This window comes from Mercenaria mercenaria, unplaced genomic scaffold (assembly GCF_021730395.1).
Source record: "Mercenaria mercenaria strain notata unplaced genomic scaffold, MADL_Memer_1 contig_3762, whole genome shotgun sequence".
Taxonomy (NCBI): domain Eukaryota; kingdom Metazoa; phylum Mollusca; class Bivalvia; order Venerida; family Veneridae; genus Mercenaria; species Mercenaria mercenaria.
This window is the reverse complement of record NW_026461933.1, coordinates 29323-53710: the sequence shown is the minus strand read 5'-3', so window position 1 is coordinate 53710 and position 24388 is coordinate 29323. Positions and strand designations below refer to the sequence as shown.

At 35.4% G+C, this 24388-nt stretch overlaps 1 protein-coding gene across 1 annotated transcript; it reads left to right on the top strand.

The window, feature by feature from the left end:
• Positions 1 to 1669: 1669 nt before the first annotated feature.
• LOC123532200 (trichohyalin-like) lies at positions 1670 to 4402 on the top strand. Its single transcript, XM_045313611.2, has one exon. It carries the CDS (start codon positions 1919 to 1921, stop codon positions 4400 to 4402), a length of 2484 nt encoding a protein of 827 aa, XP_045169546.2. The 5' UTR covers positions 1670 to 1918.
• The last annotated feature ends 19986 nt before the right edge of the window (positions 4403 to 24388 follow it).

The following is a 24388-nucleotide window of genomic DNA, read 5'->3' as shown; positions in this document are numbered from 1 at the left end:
TGTAGGCCTACATATCACGTTTATCAACGATCAGGAGTATAGTGCTTCGTCGCCGTGGATTGTTTACATCAGGACAGTGTGCATTTTTTACACTGAGGAATTATGGAACTCATGTTTGTGTATGTGTGCTTGTTATTCCTTTGTGCATATATTGAATGTGTTTAGTGCTAAGTGTATATAGTGATTTGTGGAACTAAGTGTTTTTGATTTGGATTTAGGAGTTAGAAGTAAGTGTATTTTCTTCGGGTTACATTTTTACATAAAATTTTCACTTAGATTTAAATTTTTGAATTAGGCGTAAATTTTTGTTTCTAAAGCTCATTAATAGATTTAGTTACAAAGAGTACAAATTTGCTCTCAGTAAGATAGAAGATAGTCCTTTACTTCGCAGTATTAAGAGGTTTTGACAGGTTTTTCAGTTGTTAGTATACCCACTCTAAAAATTTCTAACAAATAAACATTTTTAACTCCCCTGATTTCCTATAATTAGAATCACTATAGAAACTATATCCAATAGACCCGAATGCCCCGATAGCTCAGTGGTTTCGCCATTGGACTTGTAATCCAGTGGATACTTAGTGCGGTGGTTCGCTCCCTACTGGCGTCAAGTGTTTTTTTTCTCAAAGTATAAAATACTTTGCTTACATTTTTTTCACATGATCCATATTTCTTTTTGCTTTAAGAAAAGCAGATAGAAATATTTTTATTGAATTATCAATACAATTAAGTTTAACATAATACAATTTATGAGAAACTTAATTAGGCAGAGCTAATTACAAAATTATAAAAATACCAGTTCAGACGTAGTGCACTAATTTTCGGTCGCGAGATAGCAGCGTTTGTTAAAAAGTCTTGAAAGTGTTGCTAGTAAACGCAGAATTTTGATATGTTTAGCAACTTTGAAGATTTTCAAGTATTTTAACTTACACTCGAAAATTTCGAAAAACGGTCGACTTAGCCGCGTGATATTTTGTTGAACGCAGTTTAAATCATAGTCTTTGTTCATACCAAAGAATCTCGCATATTGTTATACATTGACAAAATGTACCTGTGGCTTCAATAATTATTGATTATACCCTAAACGTAACGCATATATATATCAATTCCTCCATAGCTCAGTGGATAGTACAGGGAGTTAGGAAGCGAGAGGTATTGGGTTCGATCCCCAGTCAGAGAAAGTATTTTTCTACCTTCATATAGTAAGAAAAGGGTTTCAGAACAGAAATTAGTTCATAGAAAAATGATATGAAAAGTAATTAGATTAATCAACTAATTAAGCAGCATAGTTACCGCATACATTACAAATGGTGTAACATAAAGTAAGGCTAGTAACTCAGGAAAGCTATAGTACTACAAGTGGTGTATGATAAAGTAAGGGAGGTAATAGTGTCAGAATATAGATCTACAAGTGGCGTCTACTAAATAAAGGTAAGTAACTCTGTGAAGATTACAAGTGGTGTATAGTTGAATAAGGGCAGTCTCGTAGTTAAAGTAGTGTATAGTTGTGTAAGTGGCGGTTACAGATACCGTATACTAAACAAAGGGAAGTAAAGTGATATAATCTAGATATATGCTAATGAAGGTTGTTGTTGAAATGTTCTTCATCATTTATTGAACCTAGATTTTTCTGTGTTGTAACCGGATTTAGTGTTCTATAAAAGTGATATATCTGAAGTGGTAAACACTTACATTACTATGAGTGAAATACATATTCTGTGAAAGTGAAATATCTTCAGTGATAAACATTTATAAGTGAAATATATTACTGAGAGTGAAGTATATAGTCTATATATGAATGTGATAGTGTGTATTGTGTGTTTATGTTAACTAAAGTGTTCTTTAATGTGAAATTGATGTGAATTGACTACTGTGCGTGAAAAATAGAATTGTGTTGAAACAAATAGTTCATAAAGGAAGGATGGCTCAATATATGTCAGATAGAGAACTCAGATTAAGGAGAAGAGAAATTCAAAAGGATGATGAGGAGAGGAAACGAAAAGAACAATTAGAAATAGAACTAATGGAAAAAGAACTTGAACTAATAAGAAAACAAAGAGAGCAACTGAGACTGAATAGACAAAGGGAGAGAATAACAGGAGTAGATGATATAGATGTTCAACATATGGAAACTGTTAACCATAGAGAAAGATATGGAGAAATTGCCAATAGAACTGAGGATCTTGATGGAAGTTATATAGGAGAAGAGTTTCCTGAACACGGAGAAACTGATAACACGGAGTTCAACGTAGTTGATGAAACAGGATTTGAGGAGGAATATATCTCACACAATTCAACTCATATACTTGAGACAGAAGTGATTCAGAACAAAGATGATAACGATAACATGAATGAAAGTCATGATATCAGTGCTGAGATTGAACAATTGAATACATTTTTAAGTGAGTTAAATGGTCCAGATCAGGAGCAAACTTTCTCAAAAGTGACAGAACAATATACACAAGATAAAGGATACATCTATAGAGAAAGCCCAGCCAGAATAAATAGGAAAAATCCGACAGTAAGCTTCACGGACATGAGGCAGGATTATACAAATAAAGGAATACAAAGCCAAGATAAAGGAGAATTACAAAAAGATAGTTATAGAAAACATAAAGTCTTAAGAAAGGAAGGGGATGAAAGGAGAACACCCATGTCTGATGGTAGCAAGTATTTGGACCAGATAAGATCTCATAGAGCAAAAACAGATGACAAGTCTGAGAAATCACGGCAGTACAAGGAAAAGGAGGCCATAGAAGAAAGAATTAAACAGAAAGAAAGGGAAATGCAACTATTGAAACAAGAAGAAAGTATGAGAGAAAGGAAAGCCACTGAAAGATTAGAAAAGAAAGAGTATGAGTTGGACAAACTGATAGCTGAGCAAGAAGAGTATCAAAGGAAGTTAGTTGTAAGACAGAAAGAGCAAGAGTTAGAGTTTTTGATGGAGAAGAAAAGATTATCAGATGAAGTGGAATCATTTAAGCAGCAATTAAATGAGGACATGTTAAGAAAAGAAACAGAAATGAGACAAAGGCATGACATGATAGAGGAGATAGTAAGGAAAGATATGGAAATGAGAATTAAAAAAGAAATGGAGGAAAGTATCAGAAAAGAATTGGAAGTAAAAATGCAAAATGATACAAAGGAGGAGCGACGAAATCAGGAGGAATCGGAAAGAAGGAAGATGTTAGATAGTGAAAGAGAAATGGAAGCAAGAAACCGAAAGGAAATAGAAGAAAGAAGAAGAAAAAGGGAAGAAAGAGAGAAAGCATTGAAATTAAGGAGAGAGAAGCAAAAGGAGGAGGAAGATGAGCTGATGAAAAGCATACAGAAACTTAAAGTTAGAGAGGAGGAAGTAAATGCTGAACAAGAGACGGAAAGTACTGATGATGAAGAAGGCAAAGAAATAGAGGAGAGGATAAGACGATTAAGGGAAGAAAAAGAAAGCTTGGAAAAGAAACATAAAGAGAGAAGTGGGAAAGCAAAGGATGATAAAAAGGAGCAGAAAGATGAAGAAGATACGAGAAGATTACTCAGCAAGCCCAAAATACCACAGTTTGACGGAAACCAGTTTGAAGAATGGAAATTGGAAATAACAAGTCTCATTGAAACAAAGCTTTACAAGGAATACATACTGGCCCAAGCCGTAAGAAATTCGATAACAGGAAAAGCAAGAAAAGTTCTACTGACTCTGAAACCATCAGCTTCCACTAAGGAGATACTGAAGAAAATGGAGGACATCTATGGAAATATTAGAAGTGGAGATTCCATCATACATGATTTTTACTCGGCAAAACAGACCAGAGGAGAGCCGTGTTCAGAATGGGGTGTTAGAATAGAGACTCTATTTTATCAAGCACTGGAGAGAGGTGAAATAGAAGAATCAAGAAAGGATTCAAAGTTAAAAGAGCGATTTTGGAGAGGACTTTTATCTGAGAAAATAAAGATAGCTACAAGATCAGCATATGAATCCTCAGGATCATTTGATACCCTTCGAAAGAAAGCAAGGATTGAAGAATTAGAAATAGAAAGCGAAATTTTACCATCAGAACATGGAGTGAAAGATTCAGATGTCAAGTCAGTGATTCGAAATATTCCAGAACAAGTGAATACACACCAACCAATACGTAGAGCAGAAGAAACGAACGCAAAGATGGATGAACTATTGAAAAAGATGATGGAATTAGAGAAAGAAATCAGAGACATAAAAAGTAACCGGAGTGGAAATACAGAGAGTAAAAGAGGAACAGGCGGATACAGACCACGACCATATGGAAGGCCTTATAGATGGAGACGGTATGGAGATGATAGAAGTGTTGATGATAATCCGAAGAAGTCGGAGGAAAAGAAGAAGGAAACCCCACCAAAAGAACACTCATCAGAGTTTTGTATGACAGATCAATGATAATGTCTTGAAAAAAAACAGTTTATCTTACTTGAAAAAAAAATATAATGAACAAAGTTTGGTCCTAGTGGGGACCTACGCCCTCATGGAAAATTAGGTAAAGTAATCTCATGGTAGGAATTGAATACTCTTCACAAAAGATGTACATTATTACGGGTATGTCAAGTTTCCTAACCATCGTATAAGAGAGGGACATGACTAGAGAATAATCATTAACAGTCCGGTTTGTAGAGGGATTCGAGCCAAAACTATCCGTCATACCGACAAGAAAATCGCCCCATCTTATCAATGTTCATACATTCATACATGATGCGTGTGTGGTGCGGGGGGATTGCATATCGAAATATAGATGTTCTGTTTGTTACCTTTATATCTTATCAGATATTATGTCTCTCAATGTTTATTATTGCTTCTTTAGAAACATATATAAACGGTAATGGCATGCCAATTGTCCAACAATAACGCGAACCCAGGTTCACGGCCGAAAACCTAGGATTAACAATCGATAAACTAGGTTTTTCGAACGTAAAACCAAGTTTTTCTAATATTTACCCATATTTTCGAGCGTAAACACGCCCAGGTTTCAACTAGGTGTTTCAACTGAACTTTGAATTTCGGCCGTTCTTCTAAGTTCAAGAGCGTGAACCTGTGTTTACTGGAGTAAACCAGGGTTCACGAGTGTAAACCATAGTTTACGAACGTGAACATATGTTACATTGTAACGATCGAGAACTTAGGTTTACGACCGTGAACATGGGTTTATGACCGTAAACATAGGTTCACGATCGTAAACGTAGGTTCACGATCGTGAACATAGGGTAATGACAAAAAATCATAGTTTTGTTCGATAAACCAAACGTAAACGTAGGTTCACGTTCGTAAACTATTATCAACGCTCGTAAACCCAAGTTCATGGTCGTAAAGATAGGTTCTCGTCCGCACACAATGGTTCTCGGCAATCAAATTATCCAATAATTATTATTTTTGGTCGAAAAACTAAGATAATCGAATACTAACATAAATTTTCGAGCGAACACACAGGATAGCGGGCGTAAACTATAGTTTACTCTCTTGAATTCATGTTTACGTCCGATAAACCAGGTTCTCGATTGAACTTTAACTTGGGTGTATATCCTAAACCTACACTTACAAGCATGAACTATGGTTTACGGAGTAGTCCTTTGTTTTTACTCGAAAGAATAGGTTTACATGCTTTTACGTTCGAAACACCTAATTTATCCATCGTTAAACCTAGTTTTTCGACTGTGAAACTGGGTTCATATTATTGGACAATTTCCATACATGTCACGTCCGTAAACTATGGTTCATGATCATAAACCTAGGCTCACTCTCGTAATTTGGGGTTCATGTTCTCAAACTCGTTAAAATAGGTTCACGTCCGTAAACGATAGTTGATTTTTTAATTCTAATATATCAACCGTACACCATGGTTAACATTGGAAAAACTAGGTTTCTCGAATAAACAATGAATTTCGTTCGTTATCGCATGTGGTTTGATTGAATTACGTTCTCGAAACCTGAATTTTTTAAGATTTTAATTTTTGCGGTTTCAAATTCCCAAGTGAGAATTATGTGCCCGTTTGTATCACTAACCAAGATGGTTCATCACAACAATACCCCATGCTCGCCTTAGTTTGATATGGAGAACCCATAATATCTAAGATTTTGCAAACATCTTTCCCGCACAGTTTTCAATAAGTGTTTTGTGGTAGCCAGCCTTTCTGTACTTTTAGTACTTTATTTTTTTTCGTTATCGGAAAGACTCGAACATTCTCGTATATTTCCGTCAAGTTTCACGGAATTTAAGCTTCTTAACGGTAAGACTGATTTCTTTACACAGTGTACGGATTTATAAATTAGTGGACACTCCATCATATGATTTTGCATACAGCCAATAGTCAATTTTAAACGGCTTGAGGATCGTAATTTAAAATTTCAAAAAGAAGAATTTCCAGTTCGCATCGAATTTGGATCTTTCTCGAAGCTCGAAACTGAAATGTTCAGTGTTTTTTATTCGAGGCAGCATTGAACATCGAGTCTGTTGAAAATTAAAATCATAAGAAACTGATTTCGAGCATGAATTAAATTTCGTAAGTGTAAGAAGAAAAAAGACTTAAAAGTTTCATAACCTTGAAATTTGAGGCGGCATATTTTGGGCATGTTAAAAGTAGAAGATCGAAATTCAAATTTTCGAAAGGATGACGTAGAATTTTGCTTACATTGAATTTCGCACAAACTCGGAAAACGAAATTCAAATCAAAAGAAATCATCGAATTTCGAGGCAGAATTGAAAATACAACCAGCAGGAAGTCAACTTGAAAAATAATGAAGATATTTCTTTCAAACTTGGGCCATTTATTAAGCATTACATATTATACAAATTGAAATAAAAATAACTTGGTTGCCTTCAGTTTTGGCAGAACTATTTCCCCTTTTCAGACTTTTATGACGCATAATATTTGAAGTCCAAAAAAATATGCTCTAATGCTAAGTTTAAAACAAAAAAAAGGGTTCGATGGCTTTCTAATGCTCTAAATTATTGCACTTGTACATGAATGTATTCATTTTACTAAGCTTTCACTAACAACATTATAGAAAAAATGTTCATACATCTGCACTAGAAACAAAGTATTAACCCTAAATATATAGAATAAAGGTATTGGCGCACACGTTTGGAGCAATAGAAAGACCCTTTTCTGTTTTAAACATTGTAATAAAACATTTTTTTTTTTTGTGGACTTCAAAAATTATGAATCATAAAAATCAGAAAAAGGGAAGTAATTCTAACAAAAATGAAGGCAACAAAGATATTTCTGTCTTAATATGCATCATATGTCATGCTTTATAAACGGACTAAGTTTGAAAGAAATATCTTCATTATTTTTCAAGAAATATTAGTTTTTATGTCAAAAGCCCGATCGGGCAATGTTACCACCTGCAAAAGGTGGCAGTGAATATGCCATAACTGTATTCCAGTCGTAAATATCACTATTTGTAGATTGTATATCCCTACTATCGTGCCTTTTCTTTTTCAGTTCTTCTTGTGTAACACGCAACGTGTCAACACGGCCAGTTGAAAATCCCGTGTTATCGCTGTCCACTAACAAAAGCGACGGGGCCTCATGTTTATTTTTTTATTCTGTAGCACTAGTTTCATATACACTCGAAAACTAAATCCATGCTACCTGTGTACATGATCATGTGACTATCTCGTTCTGCTACATAAATTTTATTTAATCATACTGACTTGCTTTGTTTGTATATTTTGGTTTAGCGCCGTTTTTCAGCAGTGTTTCAGTTGTGTAACGGCGGGCAGTAAACCTAACCAGTGTCCCTGGATTCTGTACCAGTATGACGGGCAGTTAACCTAACCAGTATCCCTCGATTCTAAAATAAAATCTGCTGAATTATGCTTGCTAAAACCACCACTAAGCCAATATTAAATTTAAAAAGCAGGTAAAAATGTAAAAAGGGACAGTTTCACAATAGCAGTATTGAGATTGCTAAAGAATGCACAGGTATAGGACCAACTAATTTGACCAGTGATAACTACTTAAACAACAGGGTATTTTAGCCTTATTGCATATATCAAAGTTCTCAGTCTATTTTTATGGCCACGCTCCCATTTGGGTCGGCATATAGTAAATGCATCGTCGGTCTGCCCAAATGATGCTTCGTTCGTCCTTCCTGATTTCGTATCCGGTCTGTTAGTTTGTCACTCATTGGTAGATTTCAAAAAGACTTGGTACAAATGGTCAGGATATTGTGTGCAAGAATCAATAATCGACTCGTCTGATTGTTTGAATTATATACATTTATTGAACGTCCACCCTGCCTTCGTATCCGAACAACATTGCACTTATGATCATGTGACAGGACGACCCGTCACGTACCAAAACCTTAAATCGGTCCCTCTTACTTTTTGAATCATCTCCCTTTGTTAAATGGATTTCATGTTTTTAACTTTGTTATTCATGGAAGGATTTTAAAAGTCCAACTAATTATTTCAAATAATATTCACTTTACTTTGTATCAATTTAAACAATTAATAATAATATATGTCTGTTTACGAAACAAGTTTATTGTTCAGATTCATACATTGCATAATGCTTACAATATTACGAAATGATGAGAATTGCTCAACATGAATTTAGGTCGAACGTTCTTCAGCCTTCTGGTGGCAAGTGAGTTTGCATTTTTAAACAAGTGCGGACAAAATCAGCATGCACGTCCATGCAGACTGATCTTGATCTGCACTGTCAGTGGACAGCGCGCTCGACTATTCTCAGTGCTTAATAGTATAATATAAGCTATGAGTAAAACTATAACATTACAATAAGCATATTATAAGTCGAAAAGGGGCCATAATTCAGTCTAAATGCTTAAACGAGTTGCCTCCTCCTTTTTACAGACTTGGGTCATGATGGTTAACAAGAATGCAAAATATGAAAGCAATATCTCTGTGGTGGTATGCAAACTTTAACATTTATTCTAAGTCGAAAAGAGGCCATAGTTCAGTCAAAATGCTTGATAGAGTTGCCTCCTCCTTTTTACAGACTGGGGTCATGATGGTAAACAAGCATGCAAATATCAAAGCAATATCTCAATGGGCTTTTAAAATAGTTGGAGTGGTACGCAAACTTTAACGCTAACGCCGACGCCGGGGCGGGTAGGATAGCTTCCATATTCTTCGAAAAGTCGAGCTAATAAATGGTACTGCACAAACTAAATGACAGACCAGTCCAATTTAGAAATTTAGCAACCTTAAGGTTGAAAAGCTTCTCGAATATGTGGGATCATAACATGTCTGATTAACTGGTAGGTATTCTGGAAATTTAAAGTGTTACATAACAACAAAACAGATACACTTTTTAATCAATATATTGTATTCATTTTTTAAACTATTTTTCTTATTACATTAACTACAATTTAACATCAGCTTAGTCATATATCGCTGATGCTTCTGATTAAGAAATATTTCGTCCCTGTTTTTAAAAACATTAAGATGGAAATTTTCATGCGAAGCGTTTTATTCGTGCTTGTCTTTCAGAAAATTGTTAAGAAATTATTTTTACTTTTCACCACTTACTGCAACTTTGTACACTGAAACTATCTCATTTGGAAGAAAACCTGAATATATTATACACACTTCCTCTATATAAATAATCTCTAAACTTTTGACAATATCCTGACTGCATACTGTCAATAATAGGCCCTAACCTTATCATCAGAGGTAGTCAACAAATCGACAATACACTAAACACGCTAACAAATAGAGAAGCTTTTCAGAAAAGTACAGGTCTCCCACAACTGCCCCTATGAAAAATTTCTAGTTTCTCTGGATGGTCTAGATTAATGGATTCAACTGAATGGTCTGGACGAGTGGATCCAATCAGTAAGGGCCATAATTCAAAAGTGCCTAGGCCGATTTGGCTAGTTATCGAACTTTGCCGAGGTCTTATGGTCAAACACATTTTGTTCAAGTTTGGTGAAGGTCGGATGAGAAATGTTCGACTTAGAGTGCGGACAAGCTTTGTGACAGACTCATACACAGACAGACGCACAGACTGGAGTAAATCAATATGTCTCTCACATCATTGTGTGGTGGGAGACATAATAAAACCTCTTTTACCATTTAGAAGGCATACTGTTTCCAGTATGTTGGTAGTTAATGATTATACAATTGCAATACTGTTAAAAGTATATTTTCTTGTCAGCTTAGAAAACCGTGCCTTTGTCATAGTCAGTGTACGTATAATGCTGCTCGTAAGGGATACCCTTTTTGGCCACTGATACCAGACAAAAGTAAAATGCCATTATACGCGATACCCTACACCTGAATAACATAACAGACATTCTAATATACAGGGTAAATACTAGCCATTTCAATCGTTTTTCTCACCTCAAACTCAAGGTTCGACACTGAGTACTGTGCTAATTAATCATTAATCGTTAATCAATTTTTAACAATGTTTCTATCGCAGAGTCCATCCGTGTGTTTTATGTTTCCTGCAAAAATATAGATTTTCTTTGCACAAAGATTCCTAGTAAAAACGTCCGTTACAAACATAAAGCTTTTATTTGATGTATTTTTTTTCTTCAATGAAAATATTTATGAAAAATAGATATTTTGAATTATCAAGTGCACGATATGTTTCTTGCTTCAAATATACGTGTTTCAATAAAATAGCAAGGTGTTTTGTTAGCGAGACATTAGTAAGCAATAAACGTCAATCATCCAACACATTCCCTGGACGACCAAGGTGATTAAGACAGCTTCTTTGTACATGTATTTTGTCCATAACATTTTGTTCAAATTATAGAAAAAAGTAGCAATGATGCTTGAATTATCTAATAAGAACAACAGGTATGGTTTAGAACAGAATCATATAATTATGTCTGACTGACAATTGTTTACATTTTACTGTTTGCCATTGTTAAGAGCTCTTTTCTTAGGTCATCTGTTTTTACAGTAAGTGACTAAACCCTTCTTCTCTCTTTCCTTGAAAACTGAAACATACTGAAAAACAGAGTGTTTGCAGAAGATGTGCTAATGTTTCCTTGAGGTTTGATATTTTGGTCATATCATCAGAACCAGGAACAAAATACTGTTTAGACTTCTGTTGACCATGAAAGTGTATTGTTTGCACATTATCTCAAACATGTCATTACTTTGAGAAAAATATGTATCTAACATGACGTAAAAGTGTCATAGGTTAACCGGTGCTGTTATACCTCGGCGAAGTCCAGCCAGGATACATATGACACTTGATGGAGCTAATATCCGCCTATCTTTGACCCTTTCCTTGGCGTAGAATTCCTTAAGGTTTCAGCAAGCTATACTACTTTTATGTTACTTTTGTTGAGATTTATTTGTAACAGAAAGAAAAATTGTATTGAAGTCTGTTTCAGTTTTAACTGATTATGAATCTTGAATGTACAACTTAGTAAGGCGATTGAATTTTGCTAGCAAAACAACATAATCATTTATTCCTATTTCATAAATTAAAAATGTACAACACGAAGAAAGCATACACTATTAACATTACGACTGACTGATTTTTAAATAAATTTCACTAATTTCTTTAGTTAGTTTATACGAAATTTTTAAGGTCAATGGTGAAGTAAATTATTCAACTTAAACTTATACTAATTATTAAAATAAATAAAGTGTTAGTTCCACATTGACGAATGCCACACGAGCTATTGCTATGTCACCAGCGTCGACATCGTGTGTAGACAACTTGTTTAAAGGTGGTTTATCAGATTTTGGTCAACAATTGGATTTGTTCAAAACTTAACCATCTGATCATTTACACTAATTTGTGTTCACCTAGTTCTCAATACACCTCAGATTTTCACTGGAGGTATTTTTAAAGTTTGATTTTCCTATCCTAGTTGTCCAACCAAGACAGCGTTACTTTAGCATAAGTATAAATTAAATACGCATATTTTTCCTAAGGAATTATATGAATACAAGCACTATTGTATTAAAGTTGTCAAAGATTTGCATTGACAAGTACAAAATTATAATTAATAATTAATTAGAAATGCAAGTTCATGAAAATATTATTACCCCCCCCCCCCCCCCCCCCCCCCCCCCCCTTATTCTATCTTGGTGTTGCAAACAAATTAATTCCAAAGCTACATGCTGTTTTAAAACTTGACTTTTGTTTCATGTAGTTGAAATAGCGAGTCAGTATTTCAGTAACTACATATCATAACTGTATAAACATTAACGTATTTTTTACCAGCTGAATGACATATGTCTCATATCTTTTGCTGAAAGTATGCCCCTATTGGTACTAAGCCATTTAAAAAAATAAATTGCAATATTTTGCTCTCGGCTGTCAGCGAGTTAGTATCTCACTAACTGCACATCGCAATTGAATGAAACATCACACTCTTCTGTGACAAAATATACTAAATGAACTGTATAGGTTCCATAACTATCGCTATTGTTTTGATGAAATAATGCCATTTTGCAACAAACTCGGTTTGCGGTTTTCAGTGACTTAGACCCAACTGTTTTGAGACACAACGCATGTTTGATGTAAAAAATCACACTCTTCATATTGTCTGTTAGTATCCCTTCACCGCCCACTCTCCCGCCATCCCCATCTCATCTCCCCTTCATTTCTTTTTTATTTTCAGTTACTTTCTCCATATGACCCCCACCTTTTATTTTTTACTTTAATGTGTTGCTCAGTACTGTTACATATTCAACCAATACTCACCCACCAAACATGATTCTCTAAAAAGTAATCCCGTTTAGAATATGATCTTTTTACTCGTTTCATCTTTTGCGGTGAGATTCGTTGTCTGCTGACAACTGTTTATTTTATTTACTTTATTTTAGAAACATTTAGATCATATTTAGCTTTATAATACCTCACATAAATGTTCAATGCAAATTTCCCATTAGTTTATCTAGAATATTATATCATATTCCCCATTGATTTTATAACTCATGCGCAAAATCGTTATTTTCAATTCTGCGCAGGTGATATGATCCATAATTTCATATCACATGCACAACAGCGTTATTTTGTTTTTCTGCGCATGTGATATTATTTTTTCATATCACCCGTTGAGAGATTGATACTTACGCATTGATTTAAAGATTGAGTCGATAAATTTTCAGACGAGGCGCTTGTATAAACTTTAGGATTAAATTACCCTTTTTCTGGGGCTCTTGCATGTGCGAATGCGGCCGAATTTTCTTTTTAATGCTTCGTGCAAAATATTTCGAAAACAACTTTTCATCTAATATTGAATCGAAAATACCATCACGAGATTGGAAATGATCTAACTAAGAAAATGAGTGCTCACACATATATGTTTCGTTTAGAAAAAAGAAAGTTATTGTTACTGATTGACGCAATGTTGAAATATTAGAATAAATATACTGTAGGGGTCAGCGATATGTAAACGTCTCGACTAAACCTATCAAAAAAGTCTTATTACACAGCAAAATCGCCAAGTAAATACTCTTTAATTCTGTCTTCATTATTTGGTTAGCAATTACTTTTTAATATTAAATAAATTATGTTGATTTTCCAGTAAATGTTTTGACTCATATAATCTTTCGGTATAAAAAAATAAATATTGCATTCCTGAGAGGGAGATATGAAAAATGTTCACCCCTCGAAATATGAATATAGACCTCGGCTGGCGCCTCGGTCGATATTCATATATCTCGTGGTGAATTTTTCATATCACCCTCTCAGGAATGCAATATTTATATAATATTACAGTTAGAATTCGACATCTATACCTCTGTTTCATTAAAATAGATATTTGGTTGTCAAGTAAAGCAAAACATTTATGTATTTTTGGTTAAGATCGTTAAATGAAGTAAATAAAAAAAATGTTTGTTCCTTGACCGGGTTTGTTAAAAATTCAACATGTCCTACTAAACGCGTAAGAGGTCGTAAATTCACTATAGATAATATAAAAGGCGTTGCAAAAATATCGAGGGGATGTGGGCGTTAGACGTTATGTTATGAGTTTGAAAGAAGCAATATACTATAATAAAAACAATTAAGGCAATAGTTAACATCATACTTTCTCATATTTGCTATTCCGTATCCTGATCTGATCTGTCGAGACAAACTGAAATGGTGAAAACAAGACTTGTACTTTTTAAAATAAAATATCATACCAAAAGAGGCATATTACTCTAAATATTATTTAATAATCCTGTATCACAAACTGCTACCAGAGTCTTAAAAAAGCTTAACAAATAAGCAACTTCTTGTAATCAGTTATGAAATAATTTACCTGTGTGTGTTAATTGTAGCTTCTGCTTAATTCTTCAATCCTGCTTAAGGTAAATTCTATAGCCAAAATATCGACATTTTAGTGCTTGTCTTTACAACCATTTTGCGAAATATTACTAAAAAGTTACACAATTTGATGAATGAAATACTTATTGAAAATGATTAAGCTCTCTTTTGAAGTATATATCTTGAAAAACAAATGCCAACTTGTACCCGAAATTCTGGACAGAAGAAAGAAAAAATAATTTTCAGGAGGTCATGTATTTTTCAAAATCGACAGCTGCTACACACACGCATTATTCTGTCTAAAATTGCGACCAAAACTTACCTAGATAAATTATCTACTTCCTGGGAGCTATCAATTTTTAAAATGTCTTGTAGAGCCGATCATTTCAGATAATTTTTATTTTCTCTTTTTTATGCAGACATCATCGTTTCACTTCTAATTTGAGATAAATCTACGTATTTACGACAAAAATCCATAATATCATTACAAGGGCAATACACACAAAAGACAATGCGGATGTGTCAATTTTATTTTTAGAAACGGTTGCAGTCACAAAGTAATTGACAGAAAAGAAATGTACATTTCAGCATATTTTTTTCACACAAAAATGTGTTTGTGCGTAGAAATGTGATCAGGCTGAGCACATGGCCTTATGGATTACATAATTTTCGGCGCTTAACGTAAAAACAGTCGAAGAACATGATTCACAAACATTAAATTTATGCTTAAATCTATATGTGATACATTATGTATATAATCATAATTCATGATAATATCCGTTATGAAGTAAGTAAGTGGAATAAATTTGGACTATTTCCTTTGGAAGTTTACATGACTGTCCTGTCAAAAGGCGTCCCGTGTGTTTACATAATTTGACAGGTCGAGTTGCTCTGGTAGGAACGATGGTAAGTGAAAATGATACATATAGATTTATGTTAATGAATTATTTTTGCAACGAGTTCAAGACAAAGTTGATAACCAGTCGACTCTGTAGACATGTGGTGGGAAACACTGCACAGTAGCATATACATGTGTCACTCACCAGAGTTTATCATTAGATCTACTGCCTGGTAGATGCAGAGTTAACGCATTGTTTCATAGATAGTGAATCGATCAGAATAGATCATTGTCGAATTGACTTAAGTTTAACTTTGACGGCCAGAAACACTCAGTATGCCATAAAACATGTTTGATTGGAAGTGATGAATCATCCTGTAAAAACCATCAAGATTTCTAAAGAAGGCCGGTCGTGCATGTGCGTGAAATTAGCCAGAGAAGCCAGAGTAGCCAGAGTTCACCCAGAGTTCAGCCGGAGTTTAGCCAGAGTAGCAAGAGAAGTCAGAAACGCTGGTTACTCTGGCTAGCCAGAGTAGCCAGAGTTCAGCCAGAGTAGTCAGAACTCTGGTTACTCTGGCTGGCCAGAGCAGCCAGAGTTCAGCAAGAGTAGCCAGAGTTCAGCCAGTATCCAGAACTCTGGTTACTCTGACCGGCCAGAGTAGCCAGAGTTCAGCAAGAGTAGCCAGAATTCAACCAGAGCAGGCAGAGTTTCTAGATTTTTAACATGTTCTGGCTACTCTGGTCAGCAAGAGTAGCCAGAGTAACCAGGTCCCGTGTACGCAAAGCATTTTCAGTCTTAGCTGAGTTTGATTTTGAAACTTAGTATGTCATTTCTATCTAAATAGCATGTTTAAACTGAATTTTATGTTAATTGCTATTTTCAAGTGGCTATTTAGACTAGCCAGAATTCTGCTTACTCTGGCTGGCCAGAGTAGCCTGGTTCAGCCAGAGTAGCCAGAGTTCAGCCAGAGTTCAGCCATAGTAGCACTAATTTCTAGGATTATAACATGTTCTGACTACTCTGGTCAGCCAGAGTATCCGGGGTAGCCCGATTCACCAGGATTTTATTTGCTCTGGTTACTCCGGCTGACCAGAGTAGCCAGGGTTTCTAGGATTTAAACATGTTTTTGCTATTCTGGTCAGCCAGAGTAACCAGGTCCCGTGTTCACAAAACATTTTCCGTCTTAACAGAGTTTGATTATGAAACTTAATATGTCAGTTTTATCTAAATAGCATGTTTAAACCTGATTTTCATGTTAATACGGCTATCTAGAGTAGCTAAACAATGAGACCCCAAATTGTAGTGGTGGGGTATGATCTATGTATACATACATGACAAATTATGTATTGTTATTATTTTATTATGAAAATGTTACCTGAAAATGCTACCTACATTTCAAGCATAGATCTGTCATGTGATTTCTGCAAAGGTTGTAGAGAAAATCTACAAAGCGAAAAACTGAGGACTATGTGAAACCTCTATTATGCCACTGCCATTTTGAACCATTATCATATTTTGTGTCTGTTTGCCTATGAATGTGTGTCAGTCTCATTTGAAATGTACAAACAACGTAGATGCATAAAAAATATTAGGTTTTAGTTTGAAAGTATCATACACAGATTCTCAAAAGAATTGCAATGACAAGATTAAAGATATTTTACATGTAGCATTGGGACTTTTTAAAAATTGTTCAAATCAATACCACAGCGTCAAAATGGTTCCTACTTAAGTTTTATATAGAAAGAAAACATGGTATACTTACATAGCAAAACTCTTCTTCAGAGCCACAAGCGTAAGAGCTGAAATATTTTGCATGTAAATTAGCAAAATTTATAATGGAGTTCTTTCAGACTTAATTGAATCACCACTCGCAGGACAATATTAGTCTCTCTCTGTGGATTATCAATATACTTCTAATCTTATACAATATAAGTTTAAAATTTCCAGAATGCCCAGAATTTAGAAGTTAACAATTACAAATTGTGAGTTTTTACTATGACTGTCATAACCCACAAGGTCCAGGTGAACGGTTCGAACCATATTCAGGACCATATGGATCCTCCTGTTTATATTGATATCACAAACAATTGCAGTGAATTTCATATAACTTTGCGTGTAAAAATAAAGAATATTCATTTATAGGCCTCTTGTTTTGTATTTAATTAACTTCAGTGTTTGCCTTGAATTTGTACCAAATAAATTAACTTGAAGACACAATATAAAAGAAATTGAATAATAAATTTTTCATACCTGTTGACAACAACCAATTCCTTAAATTTGCATTTTAAAGTTGTGGAAGTTGACGAAATGTTGACATGTGAACACATACACTTAAAGCGGCTTAATAACGGTATTTCGTCTAAACCCTTGGAAAAAGGTAGGTACCTGTGGCATGCCAATCAAAACGCAAAATGCCATTCAAAAATTGATTGTGGTCACCTTATGCCAGCAGACAGACAATCAACATTCCATGTTGTATTAACTCGGTATTACTTGTGTATGTGTATGAAATGATATTGACTGTGTTTGGATTAAACAGTTATAGGACTGCTATATGATAAGTAAAACAATTCTTTGAAGTCCGTTTGATGAATCACTTGATACATGAAACACTAAAAATCAACCCTGAGGATACAGAAAGTGTAATTTCGCAACATGTTGAAGCCCTAGAAACTCTGGCTACTCTAGCAGAAGTCCGTTTTATGAATCACTTGATACATAAAACACAAAAAAGTCAACCTGAGAGACCCAAAATAGTCAACAATATTCTCACACCTTTCCAATATAGCTTCCGCTCCAAACATAGCTGTAAGCTCAACTATTTTCCTTTACAAGAAATTTTTGACAATCTCCAATCTGGAAACAAACAGATCTCATTGTATGGTGGCTGATTTCTGCCATTTCGTGTGTTCGTGTCGGCGAAGCGAAATGTTGAAGAAACGAAAACACGAAAGGTCGAAATAATGCATATTTGTTCGTGTCGGTGGGTCGAAATGTCGAAGACACGAAAACACGAAAGGTCGAAAACAGCTTACTTGTCGTGTGTTCGCCTTTCGACTTTCGAGGCGAATACACGAAGTAACGAAACATTGAAGGCGAAATAACGAAATTTTAGAGGCGAACACACGAAATTTTGTATTAATCACTTTTCATGTCGGCGGGTATCAAAACTTCGTGTTATCGCCCTTCTTTTGTCGTGTCTCCGTGTATTCGGCTCTCAAGACGAAAGGCGAACACACGAGAAATAAGCAGTTTTCGACCGTTCGACCTTTCGTTACTTCGACCCGCCGACACGAACGCACGACAAATGTGCAATCTCGTCGTTTCGTGTATTCGCCTTCCGGTAGGCATGCGCATAACAATTACACATATGCTGCTGAAATGAATATGCTATCTAAATAATGTGTTTTACCATTTATAAAATATATTTGTCCTAAAACGAAAGCTAATGTTTTATATTCAATAAAAGATGTCATTGTGTAGATATTTTATCACTAATATCAAATTTACGTGTAGGCTACATACATTAAGCTTCTGTCAGTCTTGCGGGGCATATCATTACGCCGACCTGAATTTTGAGTGCTATCTAGATAATGTGGTTTACCATTTATACATTTTTTCTCAGTTTATGATAGAAAATGTAATAAAACATACCACTCTTCAATTTTTTCAGTTCTGGTATAAAATTCACATATGAGCCGCGCCATGAGAAAACCAACATACTGCATTTGCGACCAGCCTGCATCCAGACCAGCCTGTGCATCCGCGTAGTCTGGTCAGGATCCATGCTGTTCGGTTTCAAAACCTATTGCGATAAGTCGTTAGCGAACAGCATGAATCTTGATCACAATGCGCGGATGCGCAAGCTAGTCTGGATCCTTGCTAGTCGGAAACGCAAGTTATGTTGGTTTTCTCATTGAGTGGCTCATATACATTACACCCCATTTTGCGCCATTATCACAGTGTATTAAGGCAGACCCTACACGATACATTTGTCGTGTGTTTGTGTCAGCGGGTCGAAGTAACGCAAGGTCGAAAACAGTTCAGTTTTCGTGTGTTCGCCTTTCGCCTTCCAAGGCGAATGCACGAAGTAACGAAACATTGAAGGCGAAATAACAAAGGTTTAATACCTGCCGATACGAAAAGTGATTAATACAAAAGTTCGTGTGTTCGCCACTGAAATTTCGTTATTTCGCCTTCAATGTTTCGTTACTTCGTGTATTCACCTCGAATGTCGAAAGGCTAACACACGACAAATAGGCATTATTTCGACCTTTCGTGTTTTCGTTACTTCGACATTTCGCCTCGCCGACACGAACACACGAAATGGCAGAAATCAGCCACCATAACATTGTAATGGATTTCTCGAAAGCTTTCGACAAGATCGATCATCAACTCCTTCTGGATCCAGTCTTTCCTTAGTAATCGTTTTCAATCTGTAGTAGTTGAAGGCTCACACTCTTTACGAGTTCTATCAGGGTGTTCCTCAAGGTTCCGTGTTGGGTCCTTGTCTCTTCCTTTGTTTTATCAATGACCTTCCTTACTCTGTTAAAGGTAGAATACGCTTATTTGCTGATGACACCATCATATACCTCAACATGGACTCGTTAATAGACTTTTACAAAGTTCAAGATGATCTGACAAAATTACAAGAATGAGAACGTAATTGGTCTATAGACCTTTTGACTCCGTGCTAATTCCTTAGCAACGGGAAACAATTTTCGCGCATGCGCACTCTACGTAGGGCTAAAAGACATGACTGCACAATATAAATTACGTTAGAGTTATACTGTATGTCAATCTATTCGATCAATTATGAGTTTGTTTATAGTAGATACCCACTGAATGACAAAGGAAAATATATTTATTTTATGCTAACTGGTGAAATACTGAAAAATATCAGTGAGATATTTCTCTATATCACTCACAGTGCCGAACTTCTTTGTTTTCAGATAAAATTATCTCCCTTGAAATATTTTCTTGAATTAACTCCTTTTCTTGCCTGTACAATAGCTGGTATCCTATTATTATCCTAACATTCAAGCCATGCAGGAGACATGTACAGCTGGACAATCCTATATATGACAAGCTAGCTATAATAAAATTTGCAGAAGAAATAATATTGTATCCTCGAGAGACCACTTTTCGTCCCCCTTAGCGTTTAATACAAGAGAAATATTTATGAAAAGACAGGATAATGAAAGTAAACCACTTTCTTAATCAATAAATCCTTTTCCCTTTATCCAAAACGAATTTTATCCTGAACACATCACAAATCACAACAAAAAATGAAAAATTGTTATGTCACTGACAGTTTACATCGGCCAATTTTATGGTCTGTATTACGAGTGCAACAAAATCAGGCCAAACTATTCATATAAGGTTATACGTCCTAGAATAAAAATTAACAGGCACCTTGAAAAATGCATCTTGGTAAAAACTAGAACAGTTGAGCAGTCTTTCTTTCACTTTTAAAAGTTTTACTCCTCAGACTTACAGTGGGGACAGAAAAACTTGTGAACAGTAAATGAGGTGTACCCAGTGTTTGCAGGGCATGTTATTTCTGGTGCCATCACACTGAGCCCATTTAGTGAACAACACTGTATCACTTTTAGAAATGGCAGCTGGTGTGTAAAGGTTGCAAACACAACACACATCATCATCATCATCATCATCAATGTCACTTTCATATGTCTCACTCTCAGAGACAAGATTGATGTGGGATGGCCCAGGTTGTGGATCTAGTTCAACATTTACAGTTTTAGAACAGGACAGACCAGAGTTAACCATTTCCTTGGTGACTTTTTTTTTGTACTGATACTTTCTGCTTGATTGTCCTTTCGTGTTCTTTAATCTGTTCAATGACCTCTTTGTTTATTTCTTTACCTGCCACAATCTTGCTCATAACTTTGTTGGTTTCTTTGTTTTTTCAGTTTTAATGACTTTCAGTTGTTTTTCCCTAGATGCAAGTATTTCAAGGGCACTTTCTTCAGCACTTACGACTATGCCACCTTCAACTGTTGACTGACTGTCCTGGCTCAGAACTAAGTTATCCTCATGGTACACCTCAGCGGGCAGTAAGTACTCCTTTGGTACTGCAGCAGGACTGAACGGATAAATACCTGTACGTTTAAAAGCTGACTGCATGTTATCTACAGATAAAGCTTTCACATAAACACGACAAGCCAGTTCACAAATGTTGTAACGGGTGATTGTCGCTTGGGTCTCTCTGTCCAAAGTCCATTCACAAATACCAACAGAAACATGTGACTTGTGTCCATCAATAATTAAAAGAACTTTCTGACCGTCTCGTCCTGGTACATATTTCAAAAAATGAGATGACAGGTATTCTCTGAAAACTGCTTGGTTAGACCAGCCTGTCTCACTTACAACGCCGGAAGCACCAGCTGATTTTCCCTGGAGTAGGTCAGGATTCATTCGCTTGTCGGGAAAAACAAAGAAGGGAGGCAATGAAACACCACTAGCGCTACCACAGCCTAGAACAGTGACCGTCTTTCCCTTACCAGATGTTACAGCTTGCGTACAATAAGCGGAACTTCCAACAACATACGGTGGTGTATGATTAGTTGTAACACCTTTCTCGTCAAGATTAAAGATGAGATGGCTTGTCAGTGAGTCCATGTAATTCAACAGTCTGCTTTAAGTTCTCAAAATATGATGTGACTGTTGTTTCTGAAGTCATTTTAGCTCTAGCATACTCTAAACTCCTAGGTTTAAGAACCCTGAGTTCAGGTCAACGTCTCAAAAAGCCTCTCATCCATTTAAGTGTTAAGGGTTGATCTTTGGCCCTCTTTCCCAGTTGAAAAGCAAAATCTGATGCTAGGTCAACAGATTCCTGGCGCGTATAGCCATAGCCATAACTTGCCATGGTCTTGAAATGTTCTGCAAGCTTTGCCTCTTCAAACATGGTTAATAGTGGGGCTTTACCACTGGCAACAGTGTCCGGGCCAACCTTACCCAGAACCCTATCTCTGAGGGTTGAAACTGGCACATTGTATGTCCTAGCTGCCCTCTTCACTGGCATTTTATTTTCAATACATTGCTTGTATGCAGCAGTCAAAGCAGTTGCAGAATACTGCCTGTAGTTAGGCCTTACTTGTTGAGGTCTAGCCTACAAAAAACAAAAGTTTCTGATTTTTATGCTAAGGATTCAAAGGACTTAGACTCATTATTTTTTGGTTTGGCCTTAGAACATGTTCTATTTAATCACGTGACTTTCATTCATAAAATGTAAACAAAGCAGACGGACAGGAAAAAATGTTTAAAAACAATTATTTCTTTGTTTCCAAGGAAAGTTTTATAACATACTATTTGGAATTAGTGAAAAATGTTTATTTTTTAGTGAAATCAAGAATTTTATCAATAAATACCTGTTTAAACCTCATATTGTCATGAAAACTACTCGAGCGTAAAAGGTACGTTATAGTAAAAAATTGTCCCACGGTATGCGCGCGCATCATCAAAATCTCGCGAGACGGGAGTTAAAACAAAATGGGAACGAATGAAAGGACAGGGACGAATATCGGACCTCCGACGATAGTCTAATATAGATCGAATGCTCTAGAAATGTTACCTTCAAGACAAAAGTGGTTACTTGGCCTTGCCGTTAATGTAGATACGTCTTTCCTCCATTTTTTATCGGTTCCTCACTATCGTATAGTAGATTTTACTGGCGACAGCACATTTAGTTGGTTGTTGTCTTAGATAAATATCACAAGACATCAACTCAACCTTACGTAATATGCCAGCATTTTCGTCGAAATTCTTCCCCACCCAGCCGGTTGTGTTCCAAATTCCATCCCTATTCGTTATGCTATACAGCTTCTAGACCAATATTTCCATTAAATTCATGATGATATTTAATTCTGCAGCTTGATTTTCCAAGGACTTTCGGATATTCCCCAGTTGTTTACGTTTTTCGGTTTTTTTTTTTAATCTGACCTTCAGCGTTTGTAAACAAAGCAAGCTTCCGGTTATTTAACGAACTGACGGCATTGACCGAAAAGTTTTAAATATGCTTACTTAACTACTGTCTGTTGGCCGCGGAATGTGCATTTATTAACAAAATATTTTAAATGTAGTTTTTGTTTTCAAAAACAAAATGGTGTCGTCTTGATTTCACGGACCTAATCACCAATATTCGATATCAATGTGCCTGAGTGTCCATGGTAATTTAGCGGATGCATCATATGTAACACAGTAGCCTAAATAAATCCTAATATCATCATGAAGTATTAGTTTTATTTGAACACGTTAGCATGTAATAAACAGAAAATCCGTTGATATTCACTAATTAGCATCAAAGAAGTATAAAATACACAGAATGGCAACTGGCTGTAATCTCGCGTGATCTCGTGTCAGAGCGTGAATCGGCGTTATCTTAGTAAAAACAAACATCGGCGAGCATAGAGTTACAATTTGTACCTTTAAAACTACATTTAAAATACATGTTAGCTTCTAAAACAGCATTAGTTTAATGTGAAATAGTCTTAAGACACAAAGTACACGTTTCTTACCATCAAAAAAGCGTGGTCATACGGTGATAATTATTTACCGATGAATAATTGCTTTCGCATACAAAATGGCGCGTGGAGAACGCTTTACTTCCGGTAAACGAGATCTCATTCAGATTTGCTCTATATGCCTTTCAAGTTGCCGATCTATTTATTTTTATAGCTCTTTGTTAACAAAAAAAGAAAATGTGTTTGTTTGCAGTGTGATATCAAATATATCTTCCCGGATAAGAGAGACAATTCTGATATTTTCATTCAGGCTTCGCCTTCGTGAAAATATTCAATTGCCTCCCTTAACGGTGAAGATATATTTCGATATCACACTGTAATCAAACAAATATCCTCTATATAGGCTAGATCTTTGCAAACCCACAGCTGATATAGTTTAACTGATGCGCATTATATTTGATGATTTTGGATTATGAACACTTTTTTCAGCAATGTTGTTCTCGACAAATTCAGGTTAAGAAAAATGAAAAAAAAAGGTATTTTCCATGAGCTAATAAAGTTTTTGTTCTATTTCTTAACATGATCTCACATAACTTACAACCTGTCGCAATTAGCTTACATGATACCTAAAATATAATTAAATGTCGCAGTTGAAAAAATTCAGTCTTTGATTTTTTTATCCAATCATACTGATCAATTCATTCCGAATTCAAAGAAAAAAATAAAATGAATAAAAAAGTCATTAATATAATAAATATCATTTTAAAACTGTTATTTTTTATTTCTATCGATTCTTCGAATTTGAAAGTTTTTTTATGACACTATCGAATTGGTTCGGACGCGGATTTAATAGAG

Bases quoted from the DNA above. Each gene is read 5' to 3' on its own strand.
- LOC123532200 (XM_045313611.2), top strand. From the start codon at position 1,919: ATGGCTCAATATATGTCAGATAGAGAACTCAGATTAAGGAGAAGAGAA.